The following is a 17,171-nucleotide window of genomic DNA, read 5'->3' on the forward strand; positions in this document are numbered from 1 at the left end:
ACCGGGATAACTGGAAAGAACCAGAGAAGAAGAATATTCGGATATCCTCAATGAATGTAACTCAGTTGGTAACGCATAATTCATCACATACTTGCAGGTGAGTCAATATTATTAAGCAGAATGCGTTCTCAAGGCACTGTATGTATATCACTTTCATTCATTCCAGCACCGTTCATTCTCTGCAAACGCACTGACCAAACATGTTACAGAATTCGCCGTCGTGGTGGCGGGTTGGTTTTTGCGGATCTTGTGTGATCAACATTATATTTGAAACGTTCAAATACAATGAGGTCAAAAGTTCTCGTTAAATATTTTCTTGTTCTTTCTAAGTAACATTTTGCTGGAAATTACTGAGAGTGAGAATACAATATTCACACAAGATCGTTCATATATTTCAACGACAAACGACGTAGTTCGTGGAACCTTGCAGAGTAATGCCAGGTGTGGTGATAGTAGTTAATAAAAAAAACTTTTTGTTTACCTTTAAAATTCTCTTTGACGTGTAACAGGGATGCCGCAAAGTTTTATAGTCACGGGCCGCTTTTTACGGGTTTTGGCGGGTCGCATTACATTTTTGATTTTTTTGTCCTTGCAATTCGGCCTAAGCTATATATTGTCGAGCCCAGACGGGGAGCGCATTTTTGGCACCCCTGACTTAAGCAGTCAAGTCACAGCATTTGTTCAGTTTTTAACGCATTATAAAAGTAATACGAAACCAAGGAAGTTTCCAGAAATATTCGATAAGACTACCATTCAACGTTTTGTAGGCAGAGACAATTTTTTCTCGAACCGTTAAAAATTCCATGATCAAATCACCGCTTCAATGCGTGATGGAAATCTACAAGTAAATCTGCATCAGGCATTGCAGAGTGCAAAACAGTGCTGCAGAACGCGTTTTCGAATATTAAATTCTCATCAGTGCAACTACGTTTATGAACGTACCAACAACGGTCAAATTTAAACTCAATACAATACATTACAAAGATTATAAGGACATATTCTCAGTGTTCCATTGAATATTAACAAATCCAGAGACATCAGACATCTGGATTTATTAATATTCAATGGAACACTGAGAATATGTCCTTATAATCTTTGTAATGTATTGTATTGAGTTTAAATTTGACCGTTGTTGGTACGTTCATAAACGTAGTTGCACTGATGAGAATTTAATATTCGAAAACGCGTTCTGCAGCACTGTTTTGCACTCTGCAATGCCGGTAGCCACTTTAACAAGTCGAAATTCTGCCACTGAAATTGATTAGAATGAAACCGCCAACCAATCACAAGCCACGGTTTAAGTGACGTAAAAAATGGCGAAAAGAAGATAATAGAAAGAAAATTAAGTGATGTATTTTTTGTCAGCTGGTTGGCTTAGGGGTTAGGGTTAGAGCTAGAAAGTAGTCATTTCATTGACGCGGGTTCGATTCCCACTACTGCTATTGCTCTTTTTCTTCTGTAATTACCAAATAAAGTTCAAAACAAGCATTAACTCTCTGGATGAGTGCGAGAAGGATCACAATTGGACGGTAGCCTCTTATAACATGTTCTGATTGGTTGGCGGTTGCATTCTAATCAATTTCAGTGGCAGAATTTCGACTTGTTAAAGTGGCTACCCTGCAATGCCTGATGCAAATTTACTTGTAGATTTCCATCACGCATTGAAGCGGTGATCTGATCATGAAATTTTCAACGGTTCGAGAAAAAGTTTTCTCTGCCTATAAAACGTTGAATGGTAGTTTTATAAAAAGTAGTAGGGCAAAGTGGGGCGTGTTGTCACAATTTTTACAAATCAGCATATATCTCGTTCTGTGTCAATGGTATCGAGATGCTAGATAGTGCAATTGAAAGAGGTATCATTTGACTTCTTTTAGCTACAGCTAAAGTTTTTCTAGATTATTTCGTTTTTACATAAATGCATGTTTAATGCAAGTAAATGGGCTGTGACAACACGCCCCACCCTGGGGCGTATTGTCACAGAGCACGGGGCGTGTTGTCACAAAATTTCTGCACATGCTTTATGATTAAAATATGACAGAAACCATTAAAAAATAGTTTTAAAACAGGCTGAACGAATAAAACAATATGCGCAATGCAAAGAAATTAATTTACAACATATTGGTAAAAAGTTTATGCCCATTGTCAAAAGCAATAAAAATGTCATCTTGAGAATTATGTGTCACTATCGAATATATGTGTGTATCATTTATCTAATATTAATTTTTTTTTCTAAAAAAGCGTTGTATTTTAACAAATACGCATATTACCTCGTTGTATAAGCAAAAATATTTTTTTATGTTTCTTACATCAAAAATGCACACCATGGGGCGTGTAGTCACAGCTGTGACAACACGCCCCGTGGTATGAAATCACGTGGTTTCAACAACCATGTGTACATCTCTACTTGCATGTCTTATCTGTTTGGTATGATGAAAAGAGCAGGCTTAAAGCAAACAAATGGTATCTTTCCTGATCAGTTATGATCATACCTTAGTTTTCCAGATCATTTTTTAGTTTAGTTATAAAACCTGATTTTGCCCAAAATTCAATGGCACTCCTCATAATTTCTGCTGTGGTGACAAATTTATTAATCTTCACTGCTTGTGCGAAAGAGAACTGAAAACTATGCCTTCCATTGAAAACTCGTAGTTATACGCTTGGGTTATCACATGGAAATCGTGCTGTGACAACACGCCCCTGTGACAACACGCCCCACTTTGCCCTATTCAGCTGTCAGCATCATTAATTTCATCAAAAAAGTTTTCACTCATTTATAACTTTTCTTCACTACAGCAGTTACTCCCCAAGTCTGCCGTTAAAATACGCCACGCCGCCATGCTGATAAGTGATAACCCCAGTTAAAACAAGTCACAACACAAAAGATAAAATAATGAAGAAATGGAAAGGCTTCTACCCTGGGCTTCTATCACGAAAAAGCGCTTGATAAAGCTCCAATTTATGCTTTTTATGAGTTCATAGTAAAATTACTGTACAAAATCTTACGATTTAGAAACCAATTTCCAAATACTGTACAAAAATATATATACTTGGTTTTTTTGAATGGCAGTTTGCAATAGGCCTGTGGCCCTGTGTGCGCTCACTTCTAGTCGCTTTCCCAATGTTCCGAAGGTACAAAGTAAGCACAGATCGCAATTAAAAACAGTTTCTAGACATAATAGTGCAAAACAATCTTAGAAACTGTACATACGATAGCGTCAATGAAAAGCCAGCTTGATAAAATACGCCATGAGCGTGGGGTGGCCGCTCGCTCAGAAGCAGTGGAACGTCTTCTGACTATATGGCCGACAAGGAAAAATGAGCTAAGGACGATAAAAAGCACCGGCTAATTTACAAAATGTACAGTGAACGGTACCACAATCCAGTGGCGTGCCATTGACAGTATCCCAAGTGGTTGCGTTGACGCGTAATCGGAATATTCTCGCTTGCAATGAACATCTTCAACATACACCTTCTTGCATGATTGTGCATTCTGTGAGGCAATTGTCACGTCACTGCTCGTTGAAATAGACGCTCGACTCGTCGTGGAGTCCTTTCATCCTCATATGCCATGCTATGCTTGTGGAAGAGGAGACTGTACGGAACTGATGGATGATGTTGCGAGGAATGAAGTAGATATCGTTGTCGTACAGTTTCACTCTTGAATATCGGATCCCTTCCCGTCGCATCTGATTCAGTTTCGCTTCGTCGACCCAACGTACGCACTGAAGCATGAAATTTTTGTTTTAAAACGCGTAAAAAGCACAAAAGTGAGAAATGATTTGTTCGTAAAACCTTTGTTCGAATGCATTAGTTACCACAAGCGTGGGTACTGCACTTGGACAGCAAACAGCAACTGAGAACCCAACACCGAAATTACCAAAAAGAAATGTCAATTTGCTAGTTAAAACCTGCAAGCCGAGCACGGTTGCTAAATATTTTCAGGTACAAAAAAAGTTTGAAATGCTACAGAAGAGAATCGAACCTCAAGACCCAACCGTGTACACTAACGTGACGGACAAGTTTTTAAAGGTGCAAGAAAACTTTTTTCATGTTGAAATAAATCAGAATTTGGGTGTTTAAGTTTTCATGAAAAGATACTTATGTCAAAAGGTAAAAATGTTTGATTTCGATTTTTTTGTTGTTATAAAACAAAAAACAATACCCTTCTAAACGTCCGCTACAAAAACAAAAACACTTCTCTTCGAACATCAGTTTTCATCTCGTAGTTTGACAAGATTTATAGAACGCAATCTTTCTACACAACCGGAAAGCTGACCTTTAAACTGAGCATAACTATCAACACTTAGAAATGGCTCTCAGAGCAGCTACAATTAATGCTAGCAGCCTCCACATGCAATATCACGCTCACTCGTCGATATTTTTAATGAAATGAAACCAAATAAATGAACTCGAGTATGTAGATCTCACTTGTGACATGGGTGGTTCAAATAAGTCTAGTTGAAGAATGCTGGTCACAGCTGCAAAGGATGAAGAATGAAAACACACAACGTCTTTCACCATCTTGTTCATGACTGGCCTGAAATGCAAGTGTTGTGAACTACATGACAATTGACAAATTATATTGATTTAGGTATTCTATTACAAAGGTAGAGGCCGCACACGCATGTAACTGCGCAACCGTGATTATCCAAATGGAGGTTAAAAAGTAAAACTTGTCGCTGTTGGCAACTGATAGAATAGCTCAAAGGCTCAAACCTGCCTATTGAGTACCTAATCTTCTTGGTTATAGAATGGTCCGCATTATTATGACACGAACAGCATGTTTACTTTGTATTTTTAGACAAGCATTGTTTGCTTAATACTAAGAAGAAAAAACAAAGCACGAGGATGAAAGGGGTGTTCCAACGCCAAATCACGACATCTTTTTTTTGCTTTTTCACAACCTTCTTCAATGGATAGATTTTTTTGCCAGCCTAGATACAACACAATATGACACTTCACAGAGGGTAACATGCAATCTTCCAACAACCCATCGACTTCTTATTTCATGAGTTCAGTTCAAATCAAACACTGTTTACACATAATAGTTATTCCCACTCACTTGTAACCGGCCGATATTCCTTTCAATACTCCAACAGCCCACGTGGTTTGCCGGTCAGCAATGTGGCCAACGTGATCGGCGTGGGCATGTGTTCTGTCTTCTATGAAGGTTTCTCGGCTGTCGTTTGAACGAGCATTGCTGCGGAAAGCCAGCTTGTGTTGCTGAGATGCAAGAGATCTAAACATACAAAGACACGGTTCTTGAGAGGTTTGTATAGAGTGGAAACTTGCTTTCAGAGTTGTGCTAAGCTAAATTAAAACATTTGAATTTCTAAAGCAGAGGTCACCAAACTACGGCCCGCGGGCCGGAACCGGCCCGCGAACTGATTTCATCCGGCCTGCCACGTGCTGCGGAAATAACAGCTGCACTACAACTGTTAAAAAAAAAAGTTACCGTATCAAACTTTTGGTAAAGGACTGACGTTGCTGTTGAGCTACCATAACATTGCACCTTTATCATTAGGCCACCACAAATGGGGACAGCGTAGGCCAAATTTGGAAAGATGTAATGTTTTTTCAAGTGCACGATGCCCTGTAGCGTATCACAGCAGGGGATAACTTTTCCAGCAACCTTTCGATTTTCATCACAACTTTGCTATTCTACCGCTGACTTTGTTATTTATTGTGCTCTATTCAAGTCAATGGAGATTCCAAATAGTTGTATATCTTTTCGCAATTTGCATCCTGCCCACAGCTGTTAATCTCGCAGCAATCCGGCCCTCAGAGAAAAAAGTTTGGTGACCCCTGTTCTAAAGGAAATGATAATTCGCTTTGTACAAATCCTAAATTCAACCCAAAATTGCAACCATCGTATAGATTCGGTTTCCAAAAACCGAACAGAATCTTTCGATCGATAGGAGAGTTTGCTACTTACAATGTATTGAGGCCAGACTATTTGGTATCCCGACCTTTTAACTGAATCGAACATGCAAGTAAACTGCTTTGAAAACTCCTTTATTTGAAACAAATACAATGAACAACAAGTTAATGACATATTTCAAAAAACAATAAATCTGCTACTGTATTTACTTTTTTTCTTGGCTGATTACGGAGTTGTAACTTTTAAGGTTGAGGAGTCTGATTCTAGTGAAATTTTGTATGCAGGTTTTTGCTGTCAGGACGTAGTAACGCCATTTCAATAAATATGAGTAAGCAAATTTAAACTTGTATACACATGCCACATTTCATCCATATCATACCGCCTAATGCTAAGCAAACATTGCATCGTTTACTCAGTGATGATAGCGTTTTATGCTTGGAAATGTACGTAGTCTAACAGGTGAAATATGGTGATTCATAGGCGTAGAGTTTTAGAAACTACCGGGGGTGCAGTTATATCAGAATATCACACGCATAAACATCAAATAGCGTATATACTCCAGTATAAGTCGAGATTTTCGCAAGTGATTTTCACCTTAAAAAAACAGGTTCGACTTATACACGAGACAAGCTGTTGTCTACAGCTCGGCAGCTTTCAAAATTAACGCATTTTTGCTGCGGCAAAATCATTGCCGACGTAGGTTACGAATTGTGAAATGGCGTCGGCCGAACTAAAAGTTTTGAATACATTTAGTTGCAGTGATTCAAACTTAATTTTCAAATTTAATGATTTCTTGTCAATTCTAAACTTTATACACCTGTTATACTTTATACACTTGTTAACCGATCAATTTATTAGTTTTGCGGGTAGGATATAATCGTTCTTATTACGTAACATTCCATGATCGTTGAAGTCGATGTCAAACCTTAGCGGCCGCATAAAACAATGGTGTCAGGTTGGCTAGGTGATAATGGCGGTAAGAGACGTCGTTAATGCAAGCAATATATGCGACCAAGATCATTAAACACCTTTTCTTTTATCGGTTTTCGATTTAATTTTCACACATTGCAAACTATCTTTGCTTGAAGAACAAGGTAGGGAGTCATAATAACGCATTTTGCTGGCCTAGTTCAACCACTCAAGTCAGAAGTTACAGTTATGTCTTTGCACTAGTGAATAAGCTTATTCGCTCGAGATAAATAATTGCTGGCGCTGGCGGACATTAGCTTATTTTTTACATTGATTCAATGTCTGGCAGTGTTGAATGTTTATGTGTCAATGAGCGGATTTCGATTCTCGCGCCTCTGATAATACAATACGTTCTGTTAAATCATACTTGATCTCACAGCGGGAAGACCTCGTTGAAAATATCGCGTTTGGATTACTTATTATTGCCGTGAATATTGTTACGTGACTATTCCAGCAGCGTAAGTTACTCTACGCTCTACTTTGAAATTCCCTCACCGTATGTCAATACCGATAAGAGCAGGGGGTGCACCGCACCCCTGCACGCTGCACCCCCTTACTCAACGCCAGTGTGGTGATTGAATGTTGACTGTGGAATGTGGATGGGATAAAATCAGAAGTACCGTATACTTTTCACATAATTTGTACTGTGCAATCATGCTGTTGGTGAATTATCTTAATATTTATATTGGACTGTTGGGTCTTTCGTGTAACTCATGGCATTGATAAATTGCATTGCTTAATCGTTGTTACGGTGCGTCTACACGAGAAAGTGTTCTTGCTTAGAAATTCTTGCTTAAGCTAGTGATTAAGCTCGTTTCGTCTACACTGGCAACCTCGACGAAGATTTTGCTCGCTTGAATCGCGGTCACGTGAGTATCTAATCTCCAATGACGTCACGTTTTAAAAAGTTCGCGCCAAAGCATAGCAGTTCGCGCTAAAGTACAGCAGAGTAGACCAAGCAACTGACTGTTCTTTAACCATTTGAAGTTGTTGCAGTCTTTCAGTCATGGCTTCCTAGAAGTTGTGTAAAAAATGCTGCAAAAAGCGAAGGATGCAAACCCGCAATTTACTGCTTATTGAAGCATTCAGACACCTCAGTGAGGTTGAAATGTTGGCAACAGAATTTCGTGTCAGTGTGGGTGACTGGTAACAACCAGCAAGATCATTCCTCCGCTATTTTTATTACCCAGTGTACAATGGCAATGGCTTTCTGCTGAGATCCTGTTTTGGATTTGAAATTGGAAAATATTGTGCTTTCTATGGGCTATTTCGAGTACGGTCACTGCCAGTTCAGCCCGCAACATTAATAAGAACGGGTTGGGATCAAAACTTAACGAAATCCTTTAACGATACCGCCCTGCCCTGTCTGGATACTGAGCTGAGAGGAGACCTGAGATTTTGGCGGGAAAAACATTTCTAAGCAAGAGAACTCACTTAAGCGCCCGGTTTTTCGCTCTGGAGCGTATTTTTTCTCGACGGCTCGCTTACTTGCCCATTTTCTTAAAAGTAAGCGGCACAAACTGCAATTAACTTAAAGAAACAAGAAGTTTGGCTAGCTTAAGCAAGAAAACAGTCGTCGTGTAGACGCACCTTTACGACTGCAGTGCACAATAAAGCCTCATTTACCCAAACAGTGATAAGCCCTCGCAGTCGCATACATATTCCATACATTCAAATCATTGAAAGGGGTAGGCTATACCAAAATCTTTTGAGAGAAGCAGCTGACTTCAGCATGAAACGTTACAACGTCAAACAACTGCTTTTAACAAATGGTAGACAATTTTGAGTAATAAACATATAATACTATTGTCACATATATAAATATTTAGGAAAAACAAGTTTTACTCAATGTGTCCGCCACTTGCGTCGATAACAAGTCGGAGACGCTTCGAAAAGGACCTGCAAGAATCACGAATAACTCTTTGAGGTATTTAGATCCATTCTTTTTTCAGATTAGCCCAGCACTTTCAAACTTTGGTGGTGTTTAGTCGAAACCTCGCTCTTCAGGTAAGACCAGATGCCAAAGTCTAGGGTGTCCACTGTTCAGGTCTGGGGATGAAGGAGGCCATTCTTCCTTGAAAATGAAGAAAGGCACATTGGCTGAAAGCCAGTTTTGAGTTCTCTTAGCTTCATGTAAAGGGGCAGAATCCTGTTGGAATGACTAATTACGTTTTTTGAAGTGTTTCTTTGCCCAAGGCAACAATGAATCCTCAAGAATATTATTTCGGTAGTTTTCTTGGTTCAATTTGACTCCTTGGTCCACAAAAATCAATTTCCTGATTCGTTGACTGCAGCCCACACCATAACTGATGCCACCCCTTGTCTCCGAGTGATTACCGGGGTTCCATCTCTTAACCAAACATGATGATTCCGACTGTTAAAATGATGCTGGACATCAAATTTCTTCTCATCGCTGAACACAAGGTTTGGCAGCGTGCCTCCTCCTTCAATGCGTGACAGCAGAATTCTGGCTCTGGAGACATTTCTCAATGGTATTGGCATTTAGCAACTGTTTCTTCGTGTGTATGAATGGACTCATCTTCAAATCCTTCTTGAGAACTGGAAACATGGTTCCATAGGCCCCGTTCACCTCCTTTGCCAGTTTTTGAATTGGATCTCTTGTACAGTAATGTTAAGTCGTTAATTATTGATGACCCTGCAATCCTGCGACCTGCATACTATATAATATATTCTAAAAAACATACAAACATTGGTTATCAAACTCTAGAAACAATAAACAGATGAAGAACTAAACTTAATAAAAAGCCTTTCTGCACTAAAGGGATTTTTTGCGTTGTTAACTTGTTTACAAAATAGTATATAACCATGGCTTACTAATATAGTAAGCCATGTATATGACCGTCTCACACAATATAAGAAATGTTGGGACGCTCAGTTTTCTATAATTTATAAATAAATTTTGTATGAGTCTACAAACTGACTTACTGTGTGTTTATAAGTTGTTACTAGTGTAATAGTGTTGATAACCAATTAATATTAGGTAGCCTATGTTACATTACAACAGAAACATAATAGAAAAATAAGAAAACTAAAAGCTATTTCAAGGACAAAACACATTTTCTATAGCATAAACTAGAAAAATGCAGACATAAAAATTAAATTATACGCTATTGATTGGCTAATGAATTGTGGCATTTTTGTCAAATAAGAGATCCAATTGTTACAATGTAATTTACAAAAATGTAATGCAGTAGTTTGTGAAACACATTTCAATCCACTCCGACACAATTAGTATTTTCTTACAACAAAAGTGGTAAAGCACACATCACAAAGAACGAGTGCAGGTGTTTAATTAGCCTGTTAAAAAATAATTAGCTTTTGTGGACCACTAGTTTCAAATGCTCTTGGATAAGCGAGCTCTTAAAACCTGTTGAAGTGTACCGCTGAAAATGGTAAAAAACCATTCTTCCACCTGACATGCAACATTAATGACACATGAGTTAAAAAAATCACTTAACTTAAGGTCTCCTTATCCTTGACTAATGACTATCTCTTGAAGAAAATGGAGCTCAACCGTACAGAAATACTTATAAAAATAAATAGAACCATACCTTCTACGTTTCGATGGAGAGCCTTTTAAATCAGCCGCAGGCACCATCTGTTCCCCTGGTCGTATCCATAGTATTGGTCCATCATTGCTAAGAGACCGACATTCTAGATCAACACAAGACATTTCTCCCCATGGTGATGTAATTCGGAGAAATGGATCCCTTTCGAGGATGTCAAGGATGTCCGGAGAATATCCTCCAGCTTCCTCATGAACAGTTCCAACAAGGCTGATCTGCCTCATTGCTCCAGATCTAAAAAAAACGTAAAAGAAAGTGGTCAAAAAAAACAAAATACAACTGAAGCTTGATTGCGGAATCATTTCAGCTCATATATGAGTTCTACTGTGTGAAGATAAAAACTATGCATTACCAATCAAAGTTACTAAAACTTGTAGAATCTGTAGATGCAGCAACAAGTTATGCATTAATTAATCTGTAATTTAATGTAAGACCCATTTTTGCTTTTTTAAGTATAATATAAGGTCTTTTTTGTGAGTCATGCAACAACAAAGATCCATCATCCCGAATAGACACTAGAGAGCATACAAACTTTGCATAATAATCATAATTACACACAAGTCAAGTAGGCTATATAATTGTAATCAATTGCATCTCCATTCTCCATTGTGATCTACTACGGTATGTCTGTTACTCATTCAAATTAATTATCACACTGTTTAATGATCCAACTTTTAAGACAAGTCTACATGGGTTAAACAATAAGCTTACCAGTGCTCAGAAGATTTTAAATATATTTGCTTAGATCCAAGTAGGCAGTAGGCACTCTAGAATTGTGCTTTAATCAGAAAAGTATTTTTAAAAAAATGAATGTGCAACTCGTATACCGTACATGATATTATGTATATTCTGTAACTTTGAGCTTCAAAAATACACACGAAGTGCTGTAATTTACCTGTACATTCCACTGTCACAAGAATATGTTTTGCGAACTTGTTCCCGAAAATCTTTAACTGTCATTGTTAGGATGTCTCTCTGTCCCAGAACTTCAGCTTTCACTAGAAGGTCACTGTGTTCTTCAGCTAAATATTCCAAAAAGTCAGGCATATTTGATGCAGCTCCATGGACAATTCCCATAACAAAATCAGCTTCAGCAGGATTTCCTTCATTGAAGCACAGAGAACAAAAATCTTTGGCAAACATATCTTGCTCTTCTATTGAAAGATCATTTAACTCATGCTGATAAGCATGAAGCACAGATGCTTCACCATTGGGGTCAGTTTCCACATGAACAAATGATCGAAACTTTGCTTGAGAAAATGGAAATTTATTTACAATTTCAACGTCTGAATCCAAAGCTTGAGCATAGCTAAGGGATGAAATTCTAAACGAGCGCTTGTCATTATCGTCATCTTTCAAATTGTTAGGAGAATAGCTCGGAGAGCTGTATGGAGAAGGTAGCTCCGGCTTTACAGTTGGCATGAGATCTTCAATTTCTTTTTTAACATAAACTTCTGAAAAGGCAGAAGTGGCATCTACACTTCTTTTTAGCTGTGAATCAGAACTTTTAAACAAAGATTTGTGTAAATCAGCCTTGTCACGTTTATGCTTTTTATGTTTATGTCTGTGTTTATGTTTTTCTGAAGAATCAAGTTGCAGATTTGATTTATGGTTGTGTTTGTGTCTTTTGTGTTTGTGCATGATACCATCAGCGTCACTTAACTTATGTTTTAGTTTATTAGGTTCATTTTCCAGAATGCCATTAAATTTATTTTTAAGTGCTTCTAAAGTGTTAATTGCATTGTCTTCAGGTTGATTTTGCTCCGATACATGTGTGAGATGACTATGAGGTTTTTGAATACCAGTGTTCGCATTACTAATTGTTTGAACAGCACCTGTACCTTGATGAGATAGATTGGGATCAACTGAAGAGTTTTCTTTTTCAAAAGTTTGTTCAGTAGGTGATTGTGGATCATCATAAAGTGAATTGAAGTGGTTCACTGCAGAATGAGTATTCACTTCATTTGCATGTAAATCATTTGTTTCAACACTTTTTGGTGAGCTTGAAACGTCTGGTTGAATTTCAATTTCCTGTATGGGCAGTTCTCCTATATCGGAATTGAAATTCAAAATGTTGTCAAATACGTTGTCTCCCAATTCACTATGCCGACTGTCAGCTCTTTTAAGTGTTGGCTTGTCTGAAATGTCATCACCATCATTTCCAAACACAACTTTAATCGCACTGTCTTCACCATTAGATGAGTAAATACGCACTGGGGAAACATGTGTTTTTTCTGCATCATCTTCGATGTTACCAGTGTTTGTTCTGGAATTTTTGGAGGTAACAGTCTTGTCAATCTGTTCTTTTACTTGCTTACAAGCAAGCTCAGCTTTTTGCATTTTCTTGGCAATAGTTTCCTCATGGCTTTTCACAGAGTCAGATTTGTGAAATATAGGTTTAACTTCCTTCTTGAAAGTTATTTCTTGAGTCCCACCATTGCTAAAATGTTTCACTTTCTTATGTGACTCTGTATTTGCAGTCGCAGATAATTTCATAGTGATAGAGGACTCTTTTTTTGGACGAGCACTTTTACTAGGTGAATCCGCATGTTTGGTACTTTTTACAAGCATGTTTGCATTTAAGTGCAATGCAGATTTTGCTTTATGACGATGATCGGGCAGGCTTTGCTTTGCCCTGTTGCTGTCATGAGAGACAGTTTTTTTAATCTTATGCAACTGAATTGGTTCAGAAAATAGACTGGGCATAGGATGAAATAAATTCTTCTTGTGTTTGGCCTTGGGTATGCTGTTATGCATCTGTTTAGCAGGAGAGGTAGTCATGGCCAAAGAGCTATACATTGATCAGAAGCCACTGAAGACAAATTAACTTATATGCATTCAATAAAACTTAAGCTAAAAACATCTGATTAGCCTAAAACCAATAGATTATTTTCAGTTACCGGTGCCGGTAATTATAAAACCACATTAATGCAACAAGAGATACAAAAATGAATGTTATATATATACCTATTAAGAACTAATATTAATTTTTCCAACTGAACATAAAGAACATAAAATCAGCAAAAATTAATAAAAATAGTATATATATACAAAACATATAGCAGCTAGCTATTGGTATCTTATGCTTAAAAGCCAAATTAAGAATTAACTCCATAGCATCACAGACCTAACAGAAAAAATTAAACTGCTTGTTCATATTAAATAAATATGCCAGGTCGCCTAAAAAAAATAATTGTATTCCAACCAGATGTTACAATTTTGAGTCAGTAATATTAGTAGTGGTGGTACTAAAGTTATCTCACTGGCAACACTCTATTTACAATCCAGACCATTTCTCACATTTAGACTATGAGCACGATTTGCACGGTACCTCTAAGTCTAAATACTTATTGTCAGGCATTGTCATCTTTTGTCGTTATTTGTCAGGGTTGTCAATTCAAATTGGACCAGTTTTGCAAATTACAGTTTGGGTTATGATTGGGGTGAGCATTAATAATATGGTCCAACAAATATCTCACATGTCTGAAAAAGCCGACAATGCTCAATGCCTGGTTATTAAAGGGTTGCCAGATTTACAAGTTTTTCCCGCTAACTGAGGTAGTTTAACTTTCCAGTTGCGAAAATTTTTAGGCAGTTGCAGGTTTTGATATTGTTGATTCCTTTGATTTCCTACTATTTCGAATCGATTTCGATAGAATCATTGGTGCCAATTTTTTTACTGACGTAAGCCAATTCCAAAGGGGTGAAAAATCTCGCTGACTCTGAAAGTGATTTCTCAAAGATGCCAATTTTCAGCATAAACAATTATAAAGCACTATTTGTGGACCCACAATCCCACATGTCAGTCTGTCGCAATTGTCGTGCAACATTGTTTGGTTTGGCTGTAATTGCGTGACGTTGACAAAAGGTAAATGCTAAAGTAATTGAACAAAATATGAATCGCCAACAAATGTCGTGGCGCAACTTTCAAACACAGTGTGAATAACAGAAACCTAGTCAGTAGTCAGCAAATCAACTCTGTTTGCATTATATATTTCATCGCCTGTAAACGTTGAATTAACGTAACAAAGGGTGATATTACTGCCAGCAATTGTTTAACTGAGCTTAAAAGGCACATCCACTGTTCAGTAGCAGTAAGGAAAGTTGTAACTCGCGATGTGAGCATCGATATAATTAAAACAGTAGAAGTGCAGTGCAACCATGAAAAGATCAAAACAATTGAATTCAAACAAAACTAGGCCAGTAAAGTGCGCGATAAAAACTCCCAATGACGTTCTTAAAGCAGAGATACTCGTAATGTGTGAGAATTAAATCGAAAAATGATAAAAGAAAATCTATGTGCTGAACAGAAAAAATAAAATTCTTTATTATAAAATTTTTCGACAGGCTAAATTCAAAATAATCACCAAGAAACATTAATACCAACAATGTTTTATGTGGTAGACAATTAAAGTTTTGATCTATAGCTTCCATCACAATTTTTTTCCAACTCTCTTGATTACCGCCTAGCTGTCTTAGATAAATACATCACAAAATAGTCGCACACAGTTTTGATTGATTGAATCTTTATTCTTTATCCTCGGACTGGGAAAGCTTCTTGTAGAGCTTAATCCTGGCAGTTTCGCATTCTTGTAGAGGCTTTGAATTACTGACGCAGGCCCGGTCACCGAGATTGACAGCTAGTGAAGTTTCCGATTGTTGAAGTCTTGTTACCGGGGAACTATTCCATCCATTAGATGCTGCTAAATGGAGAGCAGTCCTTAACGTGCGTTGCTCAAGCACACACCCCGAGAGTCGAACCAGCGCCGCTTGACCTTGAAGCTTCTTTGTTCCAGAAGTGACGTGCTAACCAATTGAGCTATTGGGGCAGTTTTTTCTGTAAACAGTTTAAAATTAAACATTGCAAAAACATGATTACAAAAATTTGCTTTCTGAAATTGAACCAAACCAACACCTTTAATAACCGACCAGTTAGCTTAATAACTTTCAAAACACCAATTGCAGCTTTATTAAAACTTCAAACTTGAAATCAAAGTTTAAAAGGGTATAAAAGCTGTTGTTACGTATGACTATATGCAGGCACTGAAAAATTAAAGTAAAGTCAAAAATATAGACTGTATTATATGAAATATTCATGTTCCAGTATGGCTTCGTAAACATAACCACTTCCTATAGCCTATTAATGTAAAAACACACTGTGAGGAAAATAGATTAGATAATAACTAACGGCATTTATACTAACATACAACACAAGATTCCATGCATGTTTTAAATCACAATTTTGAATTAAATATACCGGTATAATATTTGAAAACAGCAGCTAGGCTAAGCATGCAATTTCAGTAGGCTATTATACACAGTGACACAAGTATAAGAAACATAACAAGTAGAAGTTTTTGTTTGTTTTTGTTTTATTATCTTTATCCTGCATTGCGGGAAAGCGGACTTGAGCGCTATGCATCGGTGTACGCCTTCCGACTTACACCTGACCCACGCTGCAGCCGACTGCAATGTCTGTTTTCGGTTGTCTACTCTACTTATGACTTAAATTTGTTACTACCCATTACTCGAAATCGATCACTGAGTAGAGGCAATTATCGTAAAGTTTCTTGCCCAGAGAAACAACAGCAAGTGCGGGCGGGAGAAGAAACAAGTATAAGGAACATAATGGAATATTACAGTATTACTGTTCTATAACTACAGTACGGTATATCGTATATACGGTATATTTTATTATCCGTGATTGATGTCTTTGTTCTCCAAACAAAAAAAAGTGAGAGTACAGAAGTCTTTCAATCCCTCAGAGTACCGTATCTAGTACCGTAATCTGCAATCTTATCAGTGACAACCTTCAACTATAAGCTGTTGCTAATGTACCTACCCCTAATAAAGTTACATAGCCCACTGTACGGTACTTATGCAACTACCGTACCACATACACTTAAAAATTAGAAATAATTTTAAGTTTGAAACTCTGCATGACAACAGCAAGTACGGTAGCCTAGCCATTGGTGCTGAAAAAACATACCAACAATCACTAAACAAATTAATTAGATTATATCCCGTGCAAGTTGAGCTAAAATAACATTTGTTCATTAAGCATTGTAATTGGAAAACTATTTTTGAAATAAAGTTTGACATGGAGCGTGGTGATTACAACCGGCTAGCATAACAAACAAGATTTTCAACCTGAGTAAATCACGTATCAAATCTAAAAAATTAATCAAGGAAACCCAATTCTTTGATGACACTTGACAGCAAAAGTGTCGTCAACCAATAAGAATTAAGTCAGTCACTCCATTTTCGCTGAACTTATCCATTCCATAGTATCAATTTTTATAAATAGAAAACAAGTAATAATCTTGACTAACAATTAGACTGCATAGAGTCTAAGTTTTACACATGTTTCCATCACATAAAGATAGGAATTTATCAAAGGACCAATTTTTTATAATCAATTCAGTTCGGTTCAACGTGTGCCTAATTCTGACTTTGACAACAAAAACAATAGGTGCCAAAATTAGCAGAAGTATAGTTCAGTTCAGTTTATTTTTTTGTTTTGTTGGCGAAAAAGAAACACACAAAAAGCAAAAACACAATAAACACAAATAATTCGCACAACAAGGATGGCAGCGAAAGACCAAAAGGTCACCAAAGTCAGCTGCCACCCAAACATTTAAACAAAAGACCCAAAATTAAGAACATTAACACATACGGTATATAATATATAGCACAATACCAGCACTTTAATTTGTAAAAATTAACAATGGAAT

General features: G+C 37.3%; 1 protein-coding gene across 1 annotated transcript; it reads right to left on the minus strand.

Annotated features, from left to right (window-relative positions):
* Nucleotides 1-2,612: 2,612 nt before the first annotated feature.
* Nucleotides 2,613-12,180, minus strand: LOC145782387 (lysine-specific demethylase RSBN1L-like). Its single transcript, XM_082594169.1, has 5 exons — nucleotides 11,333-12,180; nucleotides 10,423-10,671; nucleotides 5,063-5,239; nucleotides 4,429-4,537; nucleotides 2,613-3,722 (listed from the first exon to the last, which is right to left on the minus strand). The coding sequence occupies exons 1-5, from the start codon at nucleotides 12,076-12,078 to the stop codon at nucleotides 3,510-3,512; spliced, it is 1,494 nt and encodes a 497-aa protein (XP_082450295.1). The 5' UTR covers nucleotides 12,079-12,180; the 3' UTR covers nucleotides 2,613-3,509.
* Nucleotides 12,181-17,171: the final 4,991 nt, after the last annotated feature.

This window comes from Aplidium turbinatum, chromosome 13 (genome assembly GCF_918807975.1).
Source record: "Aplidium turbinatum chromosome 13, kaAplTurb1.1, whole genome shotgun sequence".
Lineage (NCBI taxonomy): Eukaryota > Metazoa > Chordata > Ascidiacea > Aplousobranchia > Polyclinidae > Aplidium > Aplidium turbinatum.

What these genes read in the sequence shown, in the direction of transcription:
- LOC145782387 (XM_082594169.1), bottom strand. Translation starts at nt 12,078, where the DNA reads ATGCACAAACACAAAAGACACAAACACAACCATAAATCAAATCTGCAA. An exon ending in TCTCCATCGAAACGTAGAAG is followed by an intron (nt 5,240 to 10,422) that starts GTATGGTTCTAT and finishes TTGTATGTTTAG; the next exon opens with ATCTCTTGCATCTCAGCAAC. An exon ending in TTGAACCACCCATGTCACAA is followed by an intron (nt 3,723 to 4,428) that starts GTGAGATCTACA and finishes TTCATGCTTCAG; the next exon opens with TGCGTACGTTGGGTCGACGA.